This window comes from Zalophus californianus, chromosome 4 (assembly GCF_009762305.2).
Source record: "Zalophus californianus isolate mZalCal1 chromosome 4, mZalCal1.pri.v2, whole genome shotgun sequence".
NCBI classification, from domain to species: domain Eukaryota; kingdom Metazoa; phylum Chordata; class Mammalia; order Carnivora; family Otariidae; genus Zalophus; species Zalophus californianus.
In genome coordinates this window covers 19,722,975-19,747,195 of record NC_045598.1, presented here as the reverse complement: position 1 = coordinate 19,747,195, position 24,221 = coordinate 19,722,975, and the positions used below count along the sequence as shown (strand labels likewise).

Genomic DNA, 24,221 nt, shown 5'->3' with positions numbered 1-24,221 from the left:
TGCCATTTTATTTTACTTAAGAGCCCAGAGCATCCATTCTAATACAGGTTATGGTGACTGCTCCCCAGAGATGGGATAAAACGGGCTTGGGGACAGGGCCAGGGGAAGGAAATCCATTTTATCATTGACTTCGTTCGGGTCAGAGCTGGCACGGAGCATGATTGTGGCTGGCTTAAATAGTCTTACCCTGTTTTCAAGATTGGTTTCTTGGTCTGTAAGCCCAGGTACTCTCATGGTCCATGGCTAGTCCCATCAGCAAATATTTCCCATGAAGGAAAAACAAAGTTCAAGCTCACCCTACTCATCCTAATTCCTAAGTAACAGGAAGAGAAGAGTTACTACTGGGTTTAACTTCAGCCGGTCACTTCATGTTTTAACTGTAAAATGGGGGCAAAACACCTAATTTTTGACACAAAAATTAAGAGCCTTTGGCTGAGCTCCTAGCATGGTCCATAGCTCAACACATTTAACTGAATCTGAAGTCCTACAAACACTGATTAAAGGAACCCCAGCTGTGCCTTTCTCAAATTCTGCAATTTCTGCTCAAATACCAAGCTGCCGTCTCCCTCACAGCTGTACCATCCCCCATTCTGAAGAGGACACTGCCCTCTGACTAAAAATTAAGAGTGTACCACCTAGAACGATTTCAGCAAAAAGAAAGCAAGTGGCTACAAATTGCCTAAGTGGACAAATTATCCAAAAGGTGCCCCCAAACAGAAGTCAGAAGTTATTTTTGAATAAAACTGGGAGTTTGAGCCCTGAGTTTTTGCTACTCACTGTATGTATACAGAAGCCCGAACAAGTTTCTTCACCTGAGCTCATTTCCTCACATAAAAAGGGTGTTAACACTTGTGTTGCCCCTTTATTTCTCCCAAACGATAGAGATGACCTGTGAAAGCACATTCAAATTGCAAGCATCAATTTATTACAAGTTCTCTTTCCTAAGAGCTAACTTCTTATTCCTTCCTCTAGAGGAAAGGTGCTTCACTGCAGGGCCTCTAAACTGAAGCAATCAGAAAGTCCCCATTAACAGCTCTGGTTTTGGAGCTAGAGCAGTTCACCAGCAAGGACAAGAATTTAATCAATTCACAGAAGACTTGCAGGCCTGCTTAAGAGAGTGCCCATCAGTCTAACACATCTCTGGTCAAATGTATACAGACACAAAAGCATTTTTTCCTGACACAAGGACTATAGTTGGACCTACTAATTTTCTAGTTTTATAGAGACTTTAAGTGTGAATGAAGTGGAAAGGCTCTTCTGCTGTCCGCTACCAGGCCAAAACCTCAGACCTACCCAAACTCTGCCTTTAAAAATACACTTCAGGTAATGCTGCGTAACCAAGTACAGAAATCACTCCTCTGCTCCTGGCCTCTCACCAGTCCACTCCAGGGATCTTTCCTAACTGCACCGTGTTCTACAGACGGACTCGAGACCAGAACGGCTGTACCTGAAACCTCTACACCTCACACCAGAATGCATCCTGTCCCAAGAGACCTGGAGAAACCAGGCTCCCCCATTCCTGGGAAAAGATTAGAGGCAGCATTCCAAGCCAAACTGTATCCAGCTTTATTAAAGATACTTTTCATAAACAATCATGGTATTTCAGGCAGGACATGGGCAGACAATCGTTAACAGTATACAACAACTTTCAAACTCCCTTCTTCAATGGACTACCAAAATCAGAAAGCCACTATAAAACCCAATGAAGTCTTCATGTAGATGCTCTGAACAGGGAAAGTTTAGAGTGAGGGTTGACAGTTCACATTTAGCATGTTGTTTAACAACTTTTCACAAGCCGACCCTGACTTTCAGGAAATGAAATGAAAATGGCAGAATTATCAATCTGAAGATCCACGAGCTAAAAAAGGAACTTTTTTGAGGGATGCCATCTCAGTGGTGACACTGTAAAGTCCAGATTGCCTGACATACTGGGAACCATGTCTTGGGGGTCAGGTTCCAACAGGTCTCTGGGTTTAAGGGAGTCAAGTCTATGTTGAAGGCAGACAGGGAGAAGAAGACATAAAAAAATGAGTTTTAGTTTTTCCACACCACCGAGGGGTTTGTGCCAAGGCGGCTCATGTGTGTCAACATCAAGGAATCCCTCCTCCTGGGAGCCAAGAGGAAGTTTCTCAAAACTAGAAGGGAAAGGTGTTTTTCCCCTTTTATCAATCTAGCTTTGGAGATATTCTATTAGTGACATATGCCCTTCCCCCAAAACAATGAAGTGTTCTGTGTGCTAACAACATAGCTTAAAAAAAAAGTAAAACAAAATTCTGCATTTTTATAAAACTTGATAAAAAATAGTATTTCAAACTGTACAGTCACCAGAAGTACACAGTTATCAAAAATGCACACACTTCACTTGGCATCTCCAGCACCTTCAGCTTTCTGTGCCTAGAAGAAAAAGATTAATACGATGTTACCACCTACAGATTTGACGCTATTTTCATTCACATCCCATCCCTAGCACTACTTTGCTCCCACACTCAGGTTCAGATTTTAGATCCTTCAAGATGCAGTCCTTGTTTTGAGAATAACTTGGTAACTTTCCCTCTGGACCTCACTGTACAATCAGGGAAGGGGGCACATTAGCATTAGAAGGGAAGTTTATCCTCAGCTTGAAAACTCTATGGTGTAGCATGAGCTTGGGACACGGAGTTCACACTACAGTGCCCGTTATTGGATGGCAGAGACTTTAAGAACCCAGAATTTAAGCTAACGGAAAAACCATAAGCAAACTCCGGACTGAAAAGCAGACTTGGGCAATACAGACGCAGGAGAAAGGTAATAAAAGCTTTTGGGATTGGTAACTGGCTCAGAGCCAACTTCACAAAAAGTGAAATAGCAGTTGTACCTGGTCTGTTTTGGCATCTCCGTTTTCTGCAGGGTTATTCCCATCCTTGCCAGCATCAGCTTTCCCCTTTTTCCCTTTGGGTACCTTCTCTCCCTTCTAAAAAGGGGAAGGGAGAAAAAATAGAGTAGTTTCTTCTAATTTCGCATTAGCAGGGTATGGTCTGCAAAATTCTGTATGACACAGGATTGTTTATCAAAGATAACACATACACAAACTATAAACCCTCCCCCATCGATAAAAACGGATCAAAACAAGACCAAATTATCATTTGCTGTGGTCTTTAGCATACAAGTTTTTATTTGAGTGTAAATAATAGAAGAAAACAGCACCTTGAATACCTGGGTTTTAAATGTACAATCTTCTGTAAACTGATGACCACCCTCCCCCCCCACCCCGGACCTTGTTGTTCCATTATTATCCTGATGAGAGAGTTCTTGGTTAGAAAACCAATACTACAAATGTCAGGGATAAATAAGGCAAGCTATCAAAACAATAGGTATTCTAATCTATAAATGGAGTCGTCACTGTGCTGAATTAAGATGCTGAAGGACAGGCCTCATACTGTGAAAATGACCAATTCCAACATAGTTTTAAGGCCCAGTCCAGATAACTTTCTCATATCAAGTCTGTGTCAATGGATGAAGCCGTTATACAGAACTGTCAGCAACGTGGAAAACGGCACAGCCTTATGCAACTCCTAGAAGCAGCCTGGTCTCTCAGTTCCACTCACCTTTGCAGGGGCCTTTTTAGGCTTGGGCTCTGGCTTTGGAGGAGCAGGTTTCTTTTATTTCAGGGAGAGAGGAAGAGAACATTAGTATGATGGACCAAAGAAAACAACCCACCGCCAAACCACAGGACCACTGGCACGAAAGTTTCTTCTATTTCATAAAGCTTCTGGGGTTGGCTTTCCGCTGGAGTTTCCTATCTTCAGGAACCCATTTAAAGTAACACACCAAGGTGTCCCACGTTGGCTACAGCCACCAGAATTTCAGAACCAGCAAATATCAAACAGGAGAGCCCATAAGAGAGTAGATCATTCAAAAGCAGCTACAAATCATAACCCACGGGAAACAAAGGAAATTTTTCATGCTTTTTAGTTTCAGGGATAAACATAATTTAATAACAGACACTTACAGCAGATAACCTTGCAGATCTTCTCTGTGGCTATTAAAAGAAGAAAAAAAAGATTAGAAATAGGACAGTTAAGAAAAATCAAAAGATAAAAAATTTTCTCATCAGTTTGATCTAGACTACCGGAAGTGCAGAAAGCTTAGGGAAATTCGGGACTAGAGGTGTGGTTAATTGCCAGCAAAGGAGTCCCAAAGCTTTTTAAGACTCACCTCATCCTTCACCTTGGCTTTATCTCCTTTAGCATCCCCTTCAGCCTATAAAACACAAACAAAGCCTAAGAAAGTTGTAGCTTCTAAAGCAATTCTTAAGGACTCACTAAGCGTAACAGTCCTAAGCAAGAAAACCGAAGGGGGAAGCCTTGCACACAACTTTTCCATACGAATCTTCCGGTTTTAGCATCCCCAGCTCCTATAACGCCCGAAGTGCTCAAAGATCTGACTGCTCCTCTATACAACCATCACGCCCGAAATGGCCCAAAGCGCGCAGCAAAGGTGGGCGTCTGAGCCCCAGCCGGCTGGGAGCCTCCGCCAAGCCGCCCGGGGCAGCGCGCGCTAAACTGGAGCGAGGAGCGCGGAGGAGCGCAGCCCGCGCCGCGGCGCCAGGCAGAAGCAACAGCTGCAGATGGTGCAAACAAACCCCTCCGGAGGCGGGGCCCGGGCGCCGTTTCCATGGCAGCCGTCGAGGGCGGGAGACTGGAGGCGCGCGCAGCCGGGGGAACTCGTGGGCGGCAGCAGCGCGCACCGGCGCGAGTCCCGTGCGCCGGGGCCGTGGGCGGAGGCGGGGCCACACAGCGAAGCCCCGCCCCAAGGGACACGGGCCCCGCCCCCTCACGGCGGCGGTTTTTTGGCGGCAGCGCGCTCCCCCGCCCGCCAAGCCCGAGCGCCGCCTTCCCGCCCTTTCGGGTTTGAATTGCCCGCCTGCGGGGAGGGGAGGGGGCTTGGCGATGGGGGAGGGGGCGCGGGGCGGGCACGTCGAACCCGAGAGGAGCGGGATAAACAGCCGCCAACATGGCTCCTCCCGCCGCGGCCGCCGCTCCTCCAATATGGCCTCTGGCGCCCGCGGGCAGCCGAGCCGCGCAGGGTTAGCCCGGGGCAGCCTGACACCGCCTCGAGCCCCTGTGCAGGGCGTCTGAGCCTGCTCCAGCCCGGCGCCGATGCTCGCGCCCCGAAGCCGGGGAAGCGGCGGCGGCGGCAGCAGCAGCGGTAGTGGCGGCGGCAGTGGCGGCCCAGCGCCTGGGGCCCTCGCGCCACGTACCTTTCTCTTGGGCATGGTGGCGACGGCGGCGGGACGTAAGCGCTGGACGCGGGGATGCAGCGGCGCGCGGGATTTGGCCGGTCCGGGGGTCGTTCTCGCCTCTTCTTCTTCACACTGCTCGGGCTCCGGGGGGTTTATAAAGTTTTTATAGCGCTGGGAGCCCCGGACCGGTTAGAACCGGATTTCACCTCCCGCCGCCGCTCATTGGCCCAGCTGGGGTCACGTGGGCGGGGTTTAAACTCACCTCCTCTGGAGGGAGTGAGGAGGGGGGTACGGGGGGAGGGCGCGCGAGACGGCGGCGCGCCTAGGGGGTGGGGGCGCAGTGGGGGGAGGCGCGCGTCGATGGCAATAAACGAGGGGAGGGGGTGTGTGTGCGAGTCGGCGGGCTCTGCGTTTCGGCTCCCGCCAAGAGCTGGCTTTTGCAAACTACCAAGTTCCTTCTACCTTATGCAACCCAGCTACCCACTTCTCCAAGCCATGCGACACTTAGGGCGCATCTCGGCCGCTTTCCTTCCTGTTCCCGCTGGGGGCCCCAGAAGAAGGGTTTTCGAGGCCTGGCCGCACCGCCCTTCTCCGCCAGAGGCGGGAGGAAGCGCGCGGCGTGGAGGCACAGGCTGCAATTCCCAGGGCCAAGGCAGACGCTGAAGTGGGGAAAGAGCGGGGAAGCCAGCTTGGCGCAGCCGGACGTGCATCCTTCCAAGCTGCCACTCCGAGGAATCCTCTCGTGCTCCTCACCTGGAAGGCAGTCTGCTCGAGGTGGGGTGGGGGTTCGAGGGGGGAGACTTTACACGCAGAGGTCCCTTTCGGGTGCAGTGGGGCAGGTAGGAGCTGTCCTTTCAGCACCCGCTTCTCAGCCGCCTCCCCAAATGCCAACGAAGCCCCCCACCCCAAAGCCTGTCGAGTGGCTCCCTTAGGTCCCTGTATTCCCGAACCTCGGAACCCCGCCACAGAATGATGGAGAGCAGCCGCCTAGGCCTACTAGCACTCCCCTCCCCCTACGCTCCACCCGCTCTGGAGACATCAAGCTCAGCTGCCCCCACCCGACGCGGCCACCAAGCCCGGGCGCTGCAAACGCAGCTGGCGAAATCCCTCCTTCCACACTGGCAGGCTGGCTTCCTCTCACTTGCGGGAGGACAAGGAGGGTGGAGGAAAGCGACCGGGGATCAGGAAACAAGTAGAGGAACAGGTGTTGGGATGGCAAAAGGGCTTTTCCACTGCCTCCCCCACCCCGCACGCTCCCAAAGCTGGGGATCCTGGAGGTAGCCAAGCGCACCTGAGAAAGGGCAGACAACTGCAGCCGCAAAACCAGGTGTTCTTCTGTTGTACTGTTTGTAGACAAGTTTTACATCTAAGAAAGAATTTTTAAAATTCTATTTGAAACCCAGGAAAACACAAGAACACAATATCCTCAAGTGGGGGACTGGCTCACAGCTAAGGGGACATTTAAATAGGTCCCACCTTTCTTGAGGCAAGGGTTGAGCTGGTTTGTACAAATCCTGCGGGCAGAAAGCAATCACAGTGAGTCCCTATCAACTATTTGCAGCTCCTGCACCTTGGCAGTAGTGGTCCCTCAGCCCCTACACATCCCACTCTGTGTACCTTCTCCAGAATACGCCAAAGAGAGACACCAGCTCCATTAATCATCTCTGCTGTACCTCAGTCATATTAGGGAAAGTCAGACACAGAACGGAGACAGGACTCAATAGCCAGGCTCACTGGGCAGATTCCGTTTGTTGCCTCCAGCCCCTCATTCCCGCCTTAATTGTAGGGCTCTGCATTATAGCCGCATAATTCATGCCTCCCTAATTAAAGCTGTCAACAGCCCCATTATAAAGCTGGAAAATGTACAGCACCTGCTCTCTGGGAACCCTGTGCCAGGGATTGGTTGTGGGGAATGCCAGGTGTGTGTGGGGGGCTTGCCAAAGGGTGCATTGATTGGCTTCTCAATCGCAGTGTCTGGCATTTCTGCCTGATTCTGGGAGAAGGGATGATGGCCAATGGGTCTCTTGTGCCAGGTATCCTGGCACAGGAAGGGGAAGAGGAGACTGGAATACGGGGAAGTTAGGGGTTTAAAGACTTTGCTGGGAGCACTGCTTGCAAGACCCCGCCTCTCCCCTAGAGGGAGGTGCTGGGGAAACAGTTCGCAGAAAGTAAAATGGGAAGACTAAACATAGTGGTGTTTGGCTGGTGTTAAAGGCTGGTGCTTGCTGCTCCGGGCACCTGAAGCAGAGCTGCTCAGGCAGACAGCCCTTCAAAGGCACTAATCCTCTCAGCAGCTCTGCAGCAAGGCCTGGCAGGGAGAGGTAAGGGAAAGGACACGGCCCTTGACTTGGTCCTCTTCTCCCTGCTGGGCAGTGTTGGCCCTAAGAAGCGGAGACTCCGCCACGCTGAGAATAAATCAGTCTCAGGGGCTACTTAGGGGGCCAGGTCAAGAACAGAGAAGTCTCGAAGACTGAGGCGGTAGGAAGCAGAGTCTGAGATGGTGAGGACAGCAGTCAGTTGGGAGAAGCGCTTGTTTCTGTGCTCTGGGTCCTGTGACATGTTCCAGGGAAGGCCTGTGGTGGATTAGATTCACCAGGGCCTACAGGCCCTTCTGTTACCCTGTAGTCATGGAGGGGGCTGGTCTCACAGGGGCGTGGAGCCTGGCCCCATGCCCTGCAAGAGGAGGAGAAAAGCTTGTGTGGGCTGAGTCGACAATAGGTAATTGGATTGTAATCACCCGCCTGGCTTCCGCGCGCCATTGGGGGCGCTGAGCCTTTCAGTGAGCAATCAGTACTGTGTGGTGGGAGGGGGTAGAGATTCAATAGCAAATCCCAGGTGGAGAGCCCAGGGGGAGGAGCAGCAGATGGGCAAATTTTCTGTCTCTCCCTCCTCTTCCTTGCCCAAATAACGCTGGCTGCCTATTAGCTATTTACCAGCAGATCCAAGGTGGAGCCAAATCTTTTGTGAAAGTCGGGTAGAAGGTTAAGATGGAAGGGTAAAGGGCTAGGGTTTTGGGGAGACCTCTGCCCTGAAATTCTGTGTGTTGAAGGATGTGCTGGTAAAAAAAATAAAGTGCATCTAGGAGCACATGTCGATGGGGCAGAGGCAGAAGGAACAGGCAGCAAAGACCTGGGGCTCCCTGCTCTCCAAACCTATGGGTGACCAGAGCTGGCTTTAGTGTACTTGTGGGGAGACTATCACCTCAACCCTCCCCAGGGGCCACTGTCCCAGGCAGTCCAACAGGTCTATCTATGGCCAGCAGACCTGGCCTCTGGGGCTCCCCTGCCAAGCAAAGGAAACACAATTCATCATTAGGAGGGAGGCGCCTTTCACCAAGAAAAGAGAGGGGAGTGGGGCCCTGGAGGCAGAGGGCAGGGCAAAGTGGCAGGAGGCCAGCCTCATTCAGGCTGATGCAGTGCCCAGACGTGCCAGCCAGTCAGCCCGCTTGAGTTCCAAGGCCTGCAGGAAGCCTTGGACCCGCTCTTCCCGTCTGGCTGAGAGTTTGTGCAAGCGCGTCCGTCGGAGCTGGGCGTCCCCACTGGCCTGGAGCCCCTCTTGCAGCAGCTGCTCTGTCACTGCAGCCTGGTCCCTCTCCAGCTGCTGCCTCTTCCGCTCCTCTGCATACAAGTCTCGGGCCTTCTGCTAGAGAAAAGTGGGGGTCAGGGTGGGGAGATCATTTTTAGGTGTGAGTGGAACTGGGATGGAGGAGGTAGGGGGTGGGGCACCAGGCGGGCCAAGTTAAGTGGAACAATGGGGAGTTTGTACCAGATCAGGAAGAGCTTGGGAGTGGCTGTGCGAGGGGGGGGGGGGGGGATGAGGCAGAGGTCCAGCAGCGGCAGTTCTGGGGTCCATCTTGGTTTGTTTTGGGTGGGAGCCTCTGTCTCTCTTGAAATTCTTCTCAGGCTCACACTTAGAAGGGAACCAGGCGAACGTGGGTCTGACTTCTGGTTCTCCCACCAACTAGCTTTGTGGCTTTGGGCAAATCCTCTCCTAACCTCATTTCTTCATCTGTAAAGTGGGGGTTGTGTCTACCTTGAAGAGTGGTTTTAAGGATTAGAGATAATATATGCAAAACCCTCTCTTGCATATTTGCAGGTTCTCACACAGAAACAGCAATTTCACAAGTTATTGTCTATTCTCTGCTGCAAGGAAGGTCCTATTCCTGCCTGGGGCACGGCCAATGGGTCACTTCCTTTGGCTTCCCGGGTCATTCTAAGGGTGCCATCTTCCCAACCCCCTCAACTATTTTTCCGAGTTTGGCTCCAGACTTGCCTCCCGTGGGGAGACCGGCCTGACTCTTCCAGCAAATGATCCTCCTAGAAACGTGGTGAGAAACAGGTTCGGCTCTCTTAAGCCACTTACTGCATTCTACCGAATAGAATAGGTGTTAGTGTCCATAGGCCACTTCTTCTGTTAGAAAATAAAGCACGTGAAGGCTTGCCCGAGTGCTCAGGGCTCCTGGAACCAGCTCTGACCAGGGAAGGGATCATGCTCCCTGGCAGCACTTCTCATTCACTTGTGTATCTCCAGACAAACCATAAACTCCCAGAAGGCAGAGACCGTGTGGTGTTTCCTCTCTGGCACTTTGGGCACCCTGTACATGTGAAATACTCAACTGACTGACCAGGTGGCCCTAGGAGGGCAGGGAGGAAGCTCCTGGCGAGGGGAAAATCCCCCTGGAGCCGGACCAAGGCCATCCTGACTGGGCATGGAGCCGTGGCTCCAGAGCTCCTCCTGCCAGACCTATTCCACGTGTAAGAAACTACACTTTGCCGCTAAGTTGGCGTTCTATACCCTGACGACCCTTACCACATTCTACCTTGTAGCACAGTATTTGTGTACCTGTGTCCTACACAGCCTGCACATGTGGATTGCTCTGCCTTTAAAGAGTATCTTACACGTGCACAAGCACTTGACCCTCTCAGTGCAGCTACTTTTTATCTTTTGGAGACAGACATGAAATTCAGAGTAGGGAAATGATTTGCTAGGGTCTCTCAGCAATCAAGGTTTACTGTATGAATAGAGATGACAAATGGAAATTCTGGAAAATCCCTCCCTAGGCTCCTATATGAACCCAGGCATTCAAGGCCACTCTTCTGCTAGGGTGATGAGCTCACACATGGAGCTATGAAGCCTAGAAGAGTTTGAGAAGTCACTGTGAAGGCCTTCCATCTTGCTGGAAGGGCTTCTTCCTGGCCTTGGGCAGGAGGAATGCTTTGTGTACAGGACCTTACTAGGGTATGATGTACAGGATATGGAGGATATGGTCTCAGCAATCCACGTGCTTATGGGCCGATTAGGACACAGATCTATACACAAAGTCCCATAATACAAGGCAGAATGTCCTAAGGGTCATCAGAGAGGCAAGAGAAAAAGTCACGTAGCTCAGAGAAGAGAGACATTGTCGCTGATGATGATCAAGGAACAGTGATACCGCATGGACAGGCAGAATTTGAGCTGGGATTTAACCAACGGGGAGGATTTGGATAAAGGTGGGGTGTATGGGGGGAGGAGAGTATCAGGCAGTGGGAATAATGGCAAAGACACATGGAATTGATTGAAGAGCTTGACCAGGCCAGAGTGAATCCTCTGCACAATGGGTGGCTTGAGGAAAAATGAGAAAATGAATGGTCAACTTGGTGGCTGGCTATTCACGGTCAGCTAGTCTTCTCTTACCACTGCTTGTGGACAAAGCCAAGTAGCTAAATACTGGCAGGACAGAAAGGAGCGGAATACTCGACCACAGAGGGAGGAAACATAGAGCTGCTTAAAGTCACTCTGTGCGGCTCAGGCTTCTTCTGATGGCATCCCCAGACTGAGCGCCGGGCAGGGAGGCTGCAGTCAAGGGAGGGCCTGGCCCCTAATTGCCAGGAATCAGATTCACTGTTAGGATGACAGAGCCAGGGGAGTTCCTAAAGACCATCTGCCCAGCCTCCCCATTGTACAGATAAGGACACTGAGGCTGAGGTAGGGAGGGCCTAGGTCACAGCAGGCTGAAGTTCCACTGGTTTCTCCACTAAGGTAGCTTCTTGAGAGACCCATGGGAAATGTGTCTCTGGATAAGCTGCACTTTGTAGGGGTGGCGTGAGGAACCAGTGCATATAAATGCCTGTCTATCCAGCCTCCACGTGGTCTCGATCTACCTCCACATTTCAGATGTGTTCTAAGTCTTCTCAGGTATTCAGCCTCAGAAAATCCAGGCTCAAGAAGTCCTAACAATCAATTTCTCTCTCCCTGACCATACTGTCTACTTTCCCTTTTAATGACCAGTCAGGTGTGGGTAGCAATAATTTCCTTAGAGACTTTTTGTACAGACCTCATGCCGTCTTGGTGCAAGGGCTCCATGGAGCTCGCTTTGAGAAATGGAGCTCTGCCCTATTCATCTAAACCTCTCCTGAGCATTAAGCCTGTCCACTCTTGTTCTCTCAGTAGAATTAGGGAGCAAGATGTAATAGCCCCTCCAGTACATAAATCCTCAAGTCTTCCGCTACACTGTCTGGGCCTGGAGAGAGGCTGTAGGCATTTGGTTACAAAACATTTATTAGCCAATGACAAGTCCTCCCATAAGTCCCCATTTGCCGCAGTCAACGTGCCCAGGTGAGTAGCATGGGGGATGCCTTTCTGATGGCTGCCTGAGACAGCTACCCCTGCCAGAAACACCACACATACTGAAGTGCCCCCAGCGTCTCCTGCCTAGGGAACTGTACTGGCACGGGATGAGAAGGGTGCTCTGAGCCTATGGCTTTTCTGGAGACAGGAGAACTCTGATGAAGAGCTCAGAGCCACACACGGGAAAGGATACTGGCCACTATTCTCTGAAGATGAATTCTGCCCCAGCACTGCTCTCAGCACTTTCGCCGTATTAGCTCACTGCACCCTATCACAAACCTGTGAGGCAGGACTTTTTTTTTTTTTTTTTTTTTTTAAGTAGGCGCCATGCCCAGTGCAGAGCCCAATGTGGGGCTTGAACTCACAACCCTGAAATTAAGACCTGGGCCGAAATCAAGAGTTGGACCCTGAACTCACAGAGCCACCTAGGCGCCCCAGGCAGGCATTCTTATTGACACCACTCCTCTCATTTTACAGATGAGGAAAATGATACTCTGCAGGGTTAAGTCATTGCCAGGCAGTTCCAGAATGAGCAGGATTAGCAGGCAACGCCATGGTTCAAAGCCAGGGATGTCTGAGACAACAGTTCAAGCTTTTAACTTTTCCTAAGGAGAAGACAGCGACTACCTGAAGAAATAAAGTAGTTTTGCCTCACGTTTCATCTCTGACAAATGCATCAAAGGAAGTTTAGTGGGAACACGTATCCTCTGTGATACCATTCTTACCGAAGAGATAGACCAAACACTTACTAGTCATCTCCGTCAGTGACCCCTCATGGACTTTCCATTCCTGCAGCTTGTAACTGAGGCTCAGTGGCTCTGCATTGCTACCCACCCCTCCCCTGCTGATGTTCTCTCTGTCTTACTGCATGCTTTACCAGCAGCCCCTGTTTTCTACAGCTGATGGGTGATCACCTGAACACTGCCAAGGTCCCTTCAGATACCAAGGTCTAGCCCCAAACAACCTGTAGCTGAATCCCTGCTTCCCTTAGCTTGCACCAGGGACGCTCATCCCAGTGAGCTACTCTAGGTCCAGAAGCTACCTCCCTGCCTTCCGCCCTGGCTTCCTGTAGGAACAGAGACACACTGTGCTGGGGTTAGAGATAGAGCAGCTCACATTTTAACAATGGGAATTTGGGAAATGGGATGGGAACACAGACATGGAGGTTGGAAACTGAAGGGTGGGAAACTGAACAAGGAACCATGAAGAGTCTAGTCTGGTCATGAGACAGGGTACATAAAAGGGAGACACTGGAAAGACCAGCTCTCTGGTCTGAGGCCAGACTGGCGAGGATGTTGTTAGTCTGGAATCTACCCTAAGTGCTTCTGCTGAGGTGCTGAGATTTCTAGAAACAGAGCTTTGAGGACTCCTGAGTAGATAAAGCCTGGCCAGGATCCCCAAGAGGCCCCCTGAAAAAAAAAGGGTTCAGGACATCTCTGTTATAACTTTGGTTTCCTTACTTTAAAAATGGTGGCAATAACCATGGTATCGACCTTCTAGCACTAGAGAGATCCATGTAAAGGATGCCTGACATGTGGTAAGAACTCGATAAATGTTTGCAATTAGGATTCCCAAGTACAAATTGGGACTCTTAATACTTGTCCTCAAACATGTCCCACCTCACCCCAGGAAATAGCAGAACCATCCTCCCAACCACCCAGGCCAAAACCTACACGTCTGGATTACTAGTAACATTAATATTTGTACTCACTTTGTTTTATCCTCTGAGATTCATGAACTTCAAAATTATATCATCAACATTACCACTAACAAAAACCTCTTGAACAATGGTTAAGTTTCCTTTCAGTTTGTATTATCCTTAGAATATATCTCACTAAAGATGTATAGTCAGAGAACTATGTTGAGATAACCTAAATTCTTTTCTCTAGGGGTTATATTATTAATTTAGAGTTACTTTCATTTGTTTCTGTTTTTAACTTGTTTTTCCCCATCTCGGTCCACTCAACCCTCCCCCTCCCTACAGCCACCACCTGACCCTGAGGCACATCCTTTCACCTGGACTACTATAGGAGTTTGTTCCCTGACTCCCGCTTCCCTGAAAATCCTGGGTGATTGTTGCAAAATGTAAATCAGATCCTGTCATTCCTCTGACCAAAATTCTTCAGCCGTGTCACCATGGCCCATAAGGTCCTATATAACCAGAGGCCTGACTCCCACCCAGCCTCATCTCACACCCTTCTCCCTCCTGCACGATGGCCTCTTCATTTGTTCTTCCAAGACCCGGACTTGATGATCTCGGTGTCCTTACATTACTGCTCCTGTTGTAGAGAGTGATTGTTTACCCCCAGATTTTCATACATCTGGCTGCTTCTCCTCTTTTATATCATGGCTTAAAAACCACCTCCTCAGAAAGGCCTTCCTTGACTCTCTATGCAGTACCTCTTGCTTTCTTCATTACTTTCTAGTATATCACTCTATTTTCTTCACTGCCTTATTACAGTCTGAAATTATCTTATATATTTGTTTACTTGTTTATTATCTATCTCAAGTAAGACTATAAGCTCCACGAAGGTAGGAATCTTATGCTTAGTGTAGTCCCTGACTCATACTTGGTACTCAATAAATGTTCATGCAATGAATGGAAGTTAAGTCCTCTGAAATTACTATAAAAGGCTTCTGAGTAGCAAAGTCAGAGATGAGAGTATACCCATACACAAAAGCTCATGGACCATCCTCTGGGCTCAAAGCCAGTTTACTCTCACTTTATAGACCTATTTCTAACAAGCTTGACTGACTGGTTTCCTTGCCTATAGCCGATTTAAAACAGTAAATAGGAAGAGGAGGAGGGATGCTGTCAAATAGCCATTGACGGTGGTAGAAAATGAGATGGAGGAAGCACAAAAATACACACGAAATCCCAAAGCCAAGTATTTGGGGGCCATCTAGCTGAGGGCAAACAGTCCCACCCTTCAAGGGCATCACTGTCCAATGAAGGGCTTTAAGATGGCAGTTGCCATCATCATTATTAGCGAGTGCCTGGTATATACTAGGTGTCAATGATTATGTACAAGACACATTTCGGAAAGTTTTCCATCAAAAAAGGATAGAAAAAAATTTTGGTTCTTAAAGGAGCTTTGGTCATGTGGAAAAATCTGATATTCATTCCTCACTGATGGTGGATAATTGAGACTCTGCTGTTTTTCCTTTCACTTGAACAGAACTTCCTCTTTTAATTCTTCATATTCTAATGACCAAGCACATGACCAAAGCTTCATGATTTGGTTGACTTATACCAGGAGTTCTGGATGTGGGATTCATGGACAGATTTCAGGGGTTATGTAAACCCCTGGTAGCAGTCTAAGTGTTTCAGTGATGAGTACAATTCTATGCAAAATGCCATATGTTAGAATGATCTGTGCAATTTTTCTAGGGAGATGGTCTATGGTTTTTATCAGATTCTCCAAGGAGATTAAGAAGCCCTGACTTAAATCATTATTTCCTCCTGGCCATTTTCTTTCTAGACTCAAAAAACAGCGGCAGCTTTGGGTTTAAAAGTCTGTGGCCTGGAGACAGTGACTCTGTCCCCGTTTCCAGATTTGGAAAATGAAGACACCAAACCGGTGGGATTGCTGGAAGGGTTAAGTAAAAAAACTTACTTGAAAACATCTAACGTACTAACCACCACACAAACTACCATTATTATTAAGAATTCTAATCAGATGCACGTGACTCTGCCTCCTATTAAAACCTGTTTCAAGATGTGGTGATCAAAACTGAAAGAACTTCAAATGTTGGCAGAACACATTTTATATAATAGAAAGACAGTGCTACTTTGTTCTTAATCCCTTCTGGAAGAGGCTTGACTTTTGTATACTTCCATTTCTACAATCTTTTATTAGTTTAATATCGTCAGGGAATGGCCAATCTCTCTGAGAAGTCTTTCCTGTGTTTCTGAGGCAAAGAGATTAAAGACATGTAACTTGAATCCCAGTTCTGTCTCTTACTGGTTATGTGTCCTTAACAAAAGAATTTCAATGTATTCACTTGCACAACTGGGGCTGATAATACCCAGGTCATTGGGATCTTGGGAGCATTAAATGATATAGTACCTATAAAACGTTCACAGTCCCTGACACATAGTAAACAAGTAGTAGCTACTATCATCATTAACATGCTTATTAGCAAGTGCCTCATGTTAAGTAGTAGGTGGTCAATCGATGCTAACCTTTTCTTCCATCACATCCAGTCAGACCAGACCTGAACTCTTTCTTACCTGGAGCATGCTATGGTTCATCTGGTACTGCAGGATGGCCTCACAGAGGTTCCAAAATGTGTATTCTGGCCACAGAACGGGTTGGAACACCAAGCAGGAGTGGGAAGTCTGGGAAAGCGGGGGAAGGAAGACAGGATAGTTTAGTAGCATGTTGCTGGAACATATTCCTGGTCAGGCTTCCAAAGAAGGAGCAGGATGAGCATGACCCAGGGGCCCAGAGATGAAGAGGGCCCGGGCACCTCGAGCTGGAGCTACCATCGCCGCCAGTCCCGAAGTCCCTCGCTCATGGGGAGGGGTCATCTGAGGCACCTGAGTGCAGTGAGGCAGAACTATAGCAAGACTAGATCAACATTCCCACCGGGATTTTTCTAAGAGCCAATTTTAGGACTATGAAATAACATCTGGATTATGTTATTGGCTCTTGGCCCTTTAGAGGTCATCTGGGAGACATGTTGTCTGATAAAAGTCAGCAATGAACAAATGGTAGCTGGGGCTGTTATTTTTAAGTAGCAGAGTAGGACACGTGGTGAAGAGCATGGGCTCTGGGGCCAGACTACCTGGCTTCGGATCCTGGGTCTACCATTTACCATCCATGTGACATGAGGCAAGTTACTTAACCTCTCTGGGCCTCAGTCTCCTCAACTGTAAAACTGGGGAATAAGAATACCTGGTTTTTAAGGTACAATGAAAATTGAACAAGATAATGTACACAAAGCAGTCAGACTACAGAGTTGGATGAACCCTCATAATAATCACTGATGTAAGAATTCCTTTTGGAACATTCTTGACAGCCACCGCTTGATACCTTTAGTAGTGAGGAGTTCAGTGCCTCAAGAGGGCTGACTCTAGTTGTCAAGACAGCTTGTTCTGCTAAACCAATGTCACCTTCCCTGGAACTTCTACCAAAGTCTCAGGTCTTTTCTCCGGAACAGGTCTGTTTCTTCTTCAAAGTGACATTCTTTCAAATATTTGAAGTCAAGATTAGAACTGTTATTTGTCCCCAAGGTTGCCATGTCTTGCTCAGTTTACCTTTGCCAAAAAACCATACATTTTAAGGCAGCAGGGATTATTTCTGACTTGGTGACTGCCATATTCCCAGCACACGAAGGAGGAATTCAGTATTTTTTTCTAAGGGAATAAACTGTCACCATGCCTCCCTTTTCCAGACCACTATCCTTCACTCATTCCTTACATGCCATGAGTTCCAGATTCCTTGCTATCCAGGTTGGCTGCTTCTGGTAAGTCCTCTAGTTTACCAATGCAGTCTTTTAAAACTCAGTGCCCAGAAGTAAACTTTCCAGACATGATCTGACCGGCACAGCAGACCACCGAACCATAAGCTGCACGTTCTTTCTTTCAATATAGCCAAAGACCAAAAGTATCTTCAGTAGCTAAATCTTTTAAGACTATGGTCTATTAACATTTCTGGAACTTGCTTCAAAGCTGAGTCTCTCCAACCTCTCCTTGAACAGTCATGTGCTACTTAGGGGCCAAGTTAACAGATGATGGAGATTTTCAAGCAAAGGCAAACTGATTTGGCTCTGAGCTTTTGGGGGACCATTTACACAGAGGTGACTGAGCTAAGAGGCAGCAGCAGGCCCCTAAGAAAGAGTCTGCATACAGTTTGTATCCCTTGTGGACTGTGCCTGCATAGACACAGCTGTTTCATCTGAAGGAGACAGACCTGTAACTGCAAGGCAAGGTTCTAGCCCAGAGGGGCTGGAGTACCTGGCAGATTACCAGGGCAGCTGCTTATGCTCAAGGACACAAGGCAGAAGTCCAGTGCTTTGAACAGGGGCACAAGTGAAGTTTTCACCACAGCTAGATAGCCTTGACTTCCCTCTAGGCACTTCAGAGAGCAAGAACCACACAGGCTGACAAAGCCAGGGACAGAAGAAGGACAGCAAGTGTTACCAGGCACAGCCTGGATACATTTCTCCAGATTCCCCCTGCCACCCCAGTTCTCTGGTACCAGCATGGCTGCAAGTGGGGATAAGCCCTACTAAATCCACCCTGTGGGTGTAATCACAGTCTTCATGCTGACACAAACACACCAGTGGTTGCAAACTACTTACCTGCCAGAGCAAGAAGTCGCTGAGCCTCACTTCCCCGGAAGTCCGTATCAAGATGTCAGGATGCGGAGAGTGGTTGGTATAGAGGCACTTATCGAGCAGAGACTCAGAGACATCACTAAGGCGAGTGGGGAAGAGACAAAGGTAAGCACACATCTCTTTTCAGATTATTCCCATGCTGAACTGATACGTAAGGCTTCCCGGTTTATAGAACACCATTAGCCAATACAGGCAGAGGCCCTTAACATTCAAATAAATGGATGATTTTAGTCCTCACAACTACATAAAGTATTTTGATCCTCATTTTATACATAAGGAAACTGAGGCTCAGAGAAGATAAATAACTTGCCCAAAGTCATTTCACTGCAGGCCTAAAACGAGATGCACCCACTAGAATGTGTCCTTCACTTGAAACATCTTGTTTTTTAAAATGCATACATCTGGGGTGCCTGGGTGGCTCAGTCAGTTAAGAGTCTAACTTCAACTCAGGTCATGATCTCAGAGTCCTCCAATGGAGAGTCAGGCTCTGCACTCAGCAGGAGTCTGCTTCTTCCACTCCCTCTCCCTCTACCCCTCCCCTGCTCATGTGCATACACACACACTCTCTCTCAAATAAATAAATAAAATCTTTAAAAAAATAAAGAAAAATAAAGTAAACCCTGCAATTTGATACAATACTAATGCAACTATTTTTAATAAAGTTAAATCCAAATGTACTGATTGGGGAAGATCAGAGCTAATATTAATTGAAAAAAATAAGCTTCGGAAAATATACAGTGCAGGGGCGCCTGCGTGCCTCAGTCAGTTAAGTGTCAGACTCTTGATTTTGGCTCAGGTCATGATCTCAGGGTCATGAGATCAAGTCCTGTTTTGGGCTCCACAATGGGCATGGGTAGTCTGCTTAAGATTCTCTCTCACCTTCTTCCTCTGCACACACCCCTTAAAAAGAAAAAAGAAAATATAGACTGCAGGGCCACCTGGGTGGCTCAGTTAAGCACCTGCCTTTGGCTCAGGTCATGATCCCAGAGTCCTGGGATCGAGCCCTGCATTGGGCTCTCTACTAAGTGGGGAGTCTGCTTCTCCCTCTGCCCTCCCTCCATGTGCGCGTGCTCTCTCTCTCTCAAAAATAAATAAATAAAAATTTTAAAAATAAAAATAAAAAATAAAGAAAGAATAAAGTTTAGAAAGATATACACCATACTCTTAATGATGATTACTTCTGGAAGGTTGGATAAGAAGGAAAGACTAGGGGGAGACGAACCATGAGAGATGATGGACTCTGAAAAATAAACTGAGGGTTCTAGAGGGGAGGGGGTTGGGGGGAAGGGTTAGCCTGGTGAGGGGTATTAAAGAGGGCACATTCTGCATGGAGCACTGGGTGTTATGCACGAACAATGAATCATGGAACACTACATCAAAAACTAATGATGTGAGGTATGGTGATTAACAACAATAAAAAATTTAAAGAAAAAAAAGAAAGAAAGACTATTTCTTTTTTACTTTACGTACTTTTGTTATTGTTTGAATATATTACAAAGAACATCTTTTAGGAGCGCCTGGGTGGCTCAGTCGGTTAAACATCTGCCTTTGACTCAGGTCGTGATCCCAGGGTCCTGGGATAGAGTCCCGCATCAGGCTTTCTGCTCTGCGGGGAGCCTGCTTCTCCCTCTGCCTCTCTCTCTGTTTCTCATGAATAAATAAATAAAATGTTTTTTTTTTTTTTAAAGATTTTATTTATTTATTTGAGAGAGAGAGAATAAGAGAGAGAGAAAGCACATGAGGGGGGGAAGGGTCAGAGGGAGAAGCAGACTCCCTGTTGAGCAGAGAGCCCGATGCGGGACTCGATCCAGGGACTCCAGGATCATGACCTGAGCCGAAGGCAGTCGCTTAACCAACTGAGCCACCCAGGCGCCCAAATAAAATGTTTTTTAAAAAAGAACATTTTTTAAAAAGATTTATTATTTGAGAGACAGGGAGTGAGAGGGCGTGTGTGCGCAGGGTGGGGAGGGGCAGCAGGAAAGGGGGAGACTCCCTGGTAAGCGCAGAGCCTGACCCGGGGCCATGACCCCAAGATCATGACCTGAGCTGAAATCAAGAGTCAGCTGCTTCACCGACTAAGCTATCCAGGTGCCCCTAAAGAACATTTTTAAAAACTTTTAAGTCATATGGACCATGAAACATTGCAAAAAATCCATATTACTTAGGATTTAAAAAAAGAGCAAAATGATCAGCCCTCCCACGTCGGTTAAGAGCTACTTTCCCAAGCAGACGGACATTTAGAAAGGAGATGGAATGGAGGAAGAATGGGGACTGCCATCATTTATCTGAAGTAAAACACTCCCGTCCACGGAAAGAAGGTATTTGAAAGGTTGGTTGTCTGTTAGTTCTAAACACTGTTTACCTGTCCTACCAAGCACCAAGAGGCAGAATTTGGAATCTCCAAGTGGTAAGACTTGCATCTTGGGAGGGGTCTAGAAGATAAAATTTCTTGGTGGGAAGATTCTTCCAGGAGCACAGTTTAAAAAGCAGAGAGATCTGGGCTTTTTTTTTTTTTTTTAAGATTTATTTATTTATTTGAGAGAGGGAGAGACAGGGAGTGAGCACAAGCTGGGGGATGGGCACAGGGAGAGGGAGAGAGAGAATCTCAAGCAGACTCCCTGCTGAGTGCAGAACCCAACGTGGGGCTCAATCTCACAACCCTGAGATCATGATCTGAGCCTAAATCGAGAGTTGGACACTCAACTGACTGAGCCACCCAGGCACCTCTGGGTTGAGTGTTTAAAATGAGACTACATTTACCAACTGTGTGCCTTTCGGTCCTCTTTTTACAAATCACTGAGGGAGTTAAATTTTTTATACCATCACATGGGAAACAATATTCACTTATAAATTGCAAGAGGAAGGGCTCTAATTCAGATTTCCCTGAAAACCTGAAGAGTCTTGTCTTAGCAGCATGGTCTTAATTCTCTAGGAAATCTGAGACCCTGTATAATCAATATAATTTCTCAGCTCCCTTATCTTTGAAATGGGCACATTTGTCTTATCTACTTATAGGTTACTGTGAGGGTCAAATCAAATGAAATAACAGCGGCGCCTATGTGGCTCAGTTGATTAAGCATCCAACTCTTGATTTCGGCTTAGGTCATGATCTCAGGGTTGTGAGTTTGGCCGTGTCAGGCTCCATGCTGAGCGTGGAGCCTGCTTAAGATCTCTCTCTCCCTCTGCCCCCACCCCCTAAAAAAAACAAAACAAAAACAAATGAAGTAACAGATTTGAGTGTATCTTAGGAACTAACTATAAAGTATTATGTAAATAAAGAAGAAGAAATGTTATTTCCAGGCCCACCACTTTGCTGTGTGACTTCAGATCCCCACTTAATCTGAGTTTCAAATGGGTCTGCCAAAAGGTTTTTTCCATCTACTCAGGCAGTGGGCAGAATTCTTATCGAAAATGAGGTCACTCTAAGAGGGGTGGGAGGAGATAAAATAGACAAAATGAAAATAGAACATCTGTGCTATGGCTAACAAAAACCCATCATTACATAGCATTAGCTGTCTACATGAAGACTTTTAAGAAATACTTTTTTTTCTTTTCTTTTTTTTTAAAGTAATTCCTATACCCAATGTGGGGCTGGAACCCACAACCCCGAGATCAAGTCTCATGCTCTACCGACTCAGCCAGCCAGGTGCCCCAAGAAGTAATTTCTATTAAATAAAAGTAAAATACCAACTTTCACCTATAAAATTACAGTAGTTTATTTACTACTTTATTTGGCAAGAGTAAGGTGAAATGGACACATCCAGACCCAGATCCTGAGGTAATCCAAAATGCTGACAAGAGTTAAGTTTATAGACTTCATTGTAGCATTATTTTTTAAGATTTTATTTATTTATTTGAGAGAGGGAATGACAGGCAGAGAGCAGGAGAGGGAAGAGGGTCAGAGGGAGAAGCAGACCCCCCGCTGAGCAGGGAGCCCAATGTGGGACTTGATCCCGGGACTCCAGGATCATGACCTGAGCCGAAGGCAGTCGCTTAACCAACTGAGCCACCCAGGCACGCCATTGTAGCATTATTTGTAATATGAGAAATTAGAAACAGCCTACATAAACAACAACTTGAATAAGTCAATTAAAGCAAGATATATTCTGCAGCCATTAGAAATAACGATATGACAAAGTATTAAAAACACGCAGCATGGAAAAGTGCTCATATTACAACATCAAGTGAACAAAAGCATGATTCAGGTGGTAAAGTGTTCACAGTGTGATTTCTTTTGTTATAAATATTTGCATCATTATTGGACTTGTGTTTTAAAAAAGATGACTCTGGCTGAACTGCGAACCACAACTGATCACTACTTTCGTCAGCACCAGCTTGTGCCCTGCGCATCCATTAGTCTGGTACCCAGCACCATGTGTGACTTACGTGTGTACATGAACCAGACTGTGAGCTGCCTGAGGGCAAGCCTCATGACACATTCAGCTCTGTATTCTTGCTCTTCTAGCATGGCACCTTCTTGGGACAGAGAAAGACTTAATACATGTTTGAATAAATGAGTGAATGAATCACTGAAAATAGATCTCAGAAACAGATACATGTTGGTTTTCTGAATGTGAGGCGCTTACAGGCTAAAAAAGTTTTTGACAACGTACTTGCAAACAACCTAGAACCCAAACACAGGTAACAGATATTGTCACAACTTGATGGGAAAAATCAACTCAGTTGATTAAACTCACACACACATATTCAAGCAAACAGGAAGACCTAGAAAGACATACTTAAAGTGTTACCAGGAGTGTTGCAGATCCTGAAGATCTAAATTTTCATCTTTATATATCCAGTAGTTTGCAAACGCTCTCTGATGAACATGTAGGACCTTTATAAAATATGTGCGTATTGGGGCTCTGATGAGCCCAGTCCGAGCAGAACACCAACCTTTCTAAGTCTGCAGCCTCCTTACCCTGGCGACCCCGCCCCGCCCACGCCATATCCATCCACTTGACTAATCCCATGTAGGTAAGCTCCTAAGCCACGCAAGGCAAAGAAAATGAATATGGGAAAACTTCCTGGGCAAGAAGGAGAATATAAAGGTCAGTGATTGTCGCTGTGGTATGAGTATCAAGAACACTGAACTAAGAGGCAAGATCAGAGTTCTAGTCCTAGGCATGAACACACACATATCTACTAGCTAAAAGCTTTCTTTCTTTTCAGCATAAACTTTTATCTCTTTAAATGAAACATTAACTGGAAAGCACAATAATACTGTGAACAACTATGAAATCACCCCACAAGTCAAGAATCAGAAAACCACAGTAACCTGCATCTGCTCATATCACCCTCTTCCTCTTCCATCTCTCATCTTCCTGCCTGCCTCCCACCGACTTAACCAGCATCTTCATTTCTTCCCCAACAGTTCATTTTCAATCCGCGGCTTAACTGACCTCTCTACAGCGCTCGACACTGTGGCTCCCACCAACGCCGGCATCCTCCCACCCTGCACCAGCAAATTCCCTCTTCTCTTGGCTTCCGTAACACTGACTTGCCCAGCTTTCTTCCCGTCTTTCTGCTTGTTCATCCTCTTTTTTCCTTAAGGCTCCTTCTCCTCTACCCAGCCAGCAGAACTCAGAGTTTCTCAAAACTCTCCCCCACTCACTCGAGACGCTCCTCGATGTCCTCAGGCCCTCTTGGCTTTGGTTACCAACTACTCAGATGACCCCCACGCCAGTATGTCCAGTCCCCACCTCTCCTCGCAAACTGTCAGCCTGCCATCTATGCTCAACATGTACGGTATAACCCAAATCAAACTGCTCACCTTCCTCCTCAAACTGGACCCTCCCTCAGGGCTCCCTGGCACAGGGAGGGGCACTGCTATGCACCATTTTGGAAGTCAAAAACGCTGGAGTCACTCATAACACATCTTTTTCCCAGACTTGGCCCATGAAGGCCCCTCGATTTTATCTACTTCCTAACTCTTGATGCAGTCTATTTGACCTCTTCTTCCGCCACCACCACCACGCAAGCTCCATTCTGGGTAATCTCTACCTGAATTACCCCAACAGCCTTCCTGTAACCGACAAGCTCCTCA

The 24,221-nt window shown here is 47.4% G+C and overlaps 2 protein-coding genes across 12 annotated transcripts in view; both read right to left on the bottom strand.

Moving 5' to 3' along the window:
• Window positions 1-1,542: 1,542 nt before the first annotated feature.
• Window positions 1,543-5,500, bottom strand: HMGN2 (high mobility group nucleosomal binding domain 2). The gene is made up of 6 exons (XM_027603716.2): window positions 5,240-5,500; window positions 4,195-4,239; window positions 3,989-4,018; window positions 3,585-3,635; window positions 2,855-2,950; window positions 1,543-2,394 (listed from the first exon to the last, which is right to left on the bottom strand). Exons 1-6 carry the CDS (start codon window positions 5,252-5,254, stop codon window positions 2,359-2,361), a joined length of 273 nt encoding a protein of 90 aa, XP_027459517.1. The 5' UTR covers window positions 5,255-5,500; the 3' UTR covers window positions 1,543-2,358.
• A 110-nt stretch (window positions 5,501-5,610) lies between these two features.
• The window catches only part of DHDDS (dehydrodolichyl diphosphate synthase subunit), a 30,527-nt gene continuing 11,916 nt past the window's right edge, over window positions 5,611-24,221 (bottom strand). For 9 of the 11 annotated variants that reach the window (XM_027603640.1, XM_027603679.1, XM_027603653.1 and 6 more), the window contains 3 exons: window positions 18,140-18,254; window positions 16,065-16,172; window positions 6,594-8,863 (listed from right to left, as the gene is read on the bottom strand). In XM_027603640.1, coding sequence (XP_027459441.1) covers window positions 8,624-8,863; window positions 16,065-16,172; window positions 18,140-18,254 — 463 coding nt within the window. In that variant the 3' untranslated portion in view covers window positions 6,594-8,623. The other 2 variants (XR_003521704.2, XM_027603695.2) reach the window with 2 other exon arrangements.

Bases quoted from the DNA above. Each gene is read 5' to 3' on its own strand.
- HMGN2 (XM_027603716.2), bottom strand. The intron at 3,636-3,988 runs GTAAGTGTCTGT...CTGAAATAAAAG, and splicing joins GATCTGCAAGGTTATCTGCT to AAACCTGCTCCTCCAAAGCC. The intron at 2,395-2,854 runs GTACAACTGCTA...TTTTTCTTCTAG, and splicing joins GAGATGCCAAAACAGACCAG to GCACAGAAAGCTGAAGGTGC.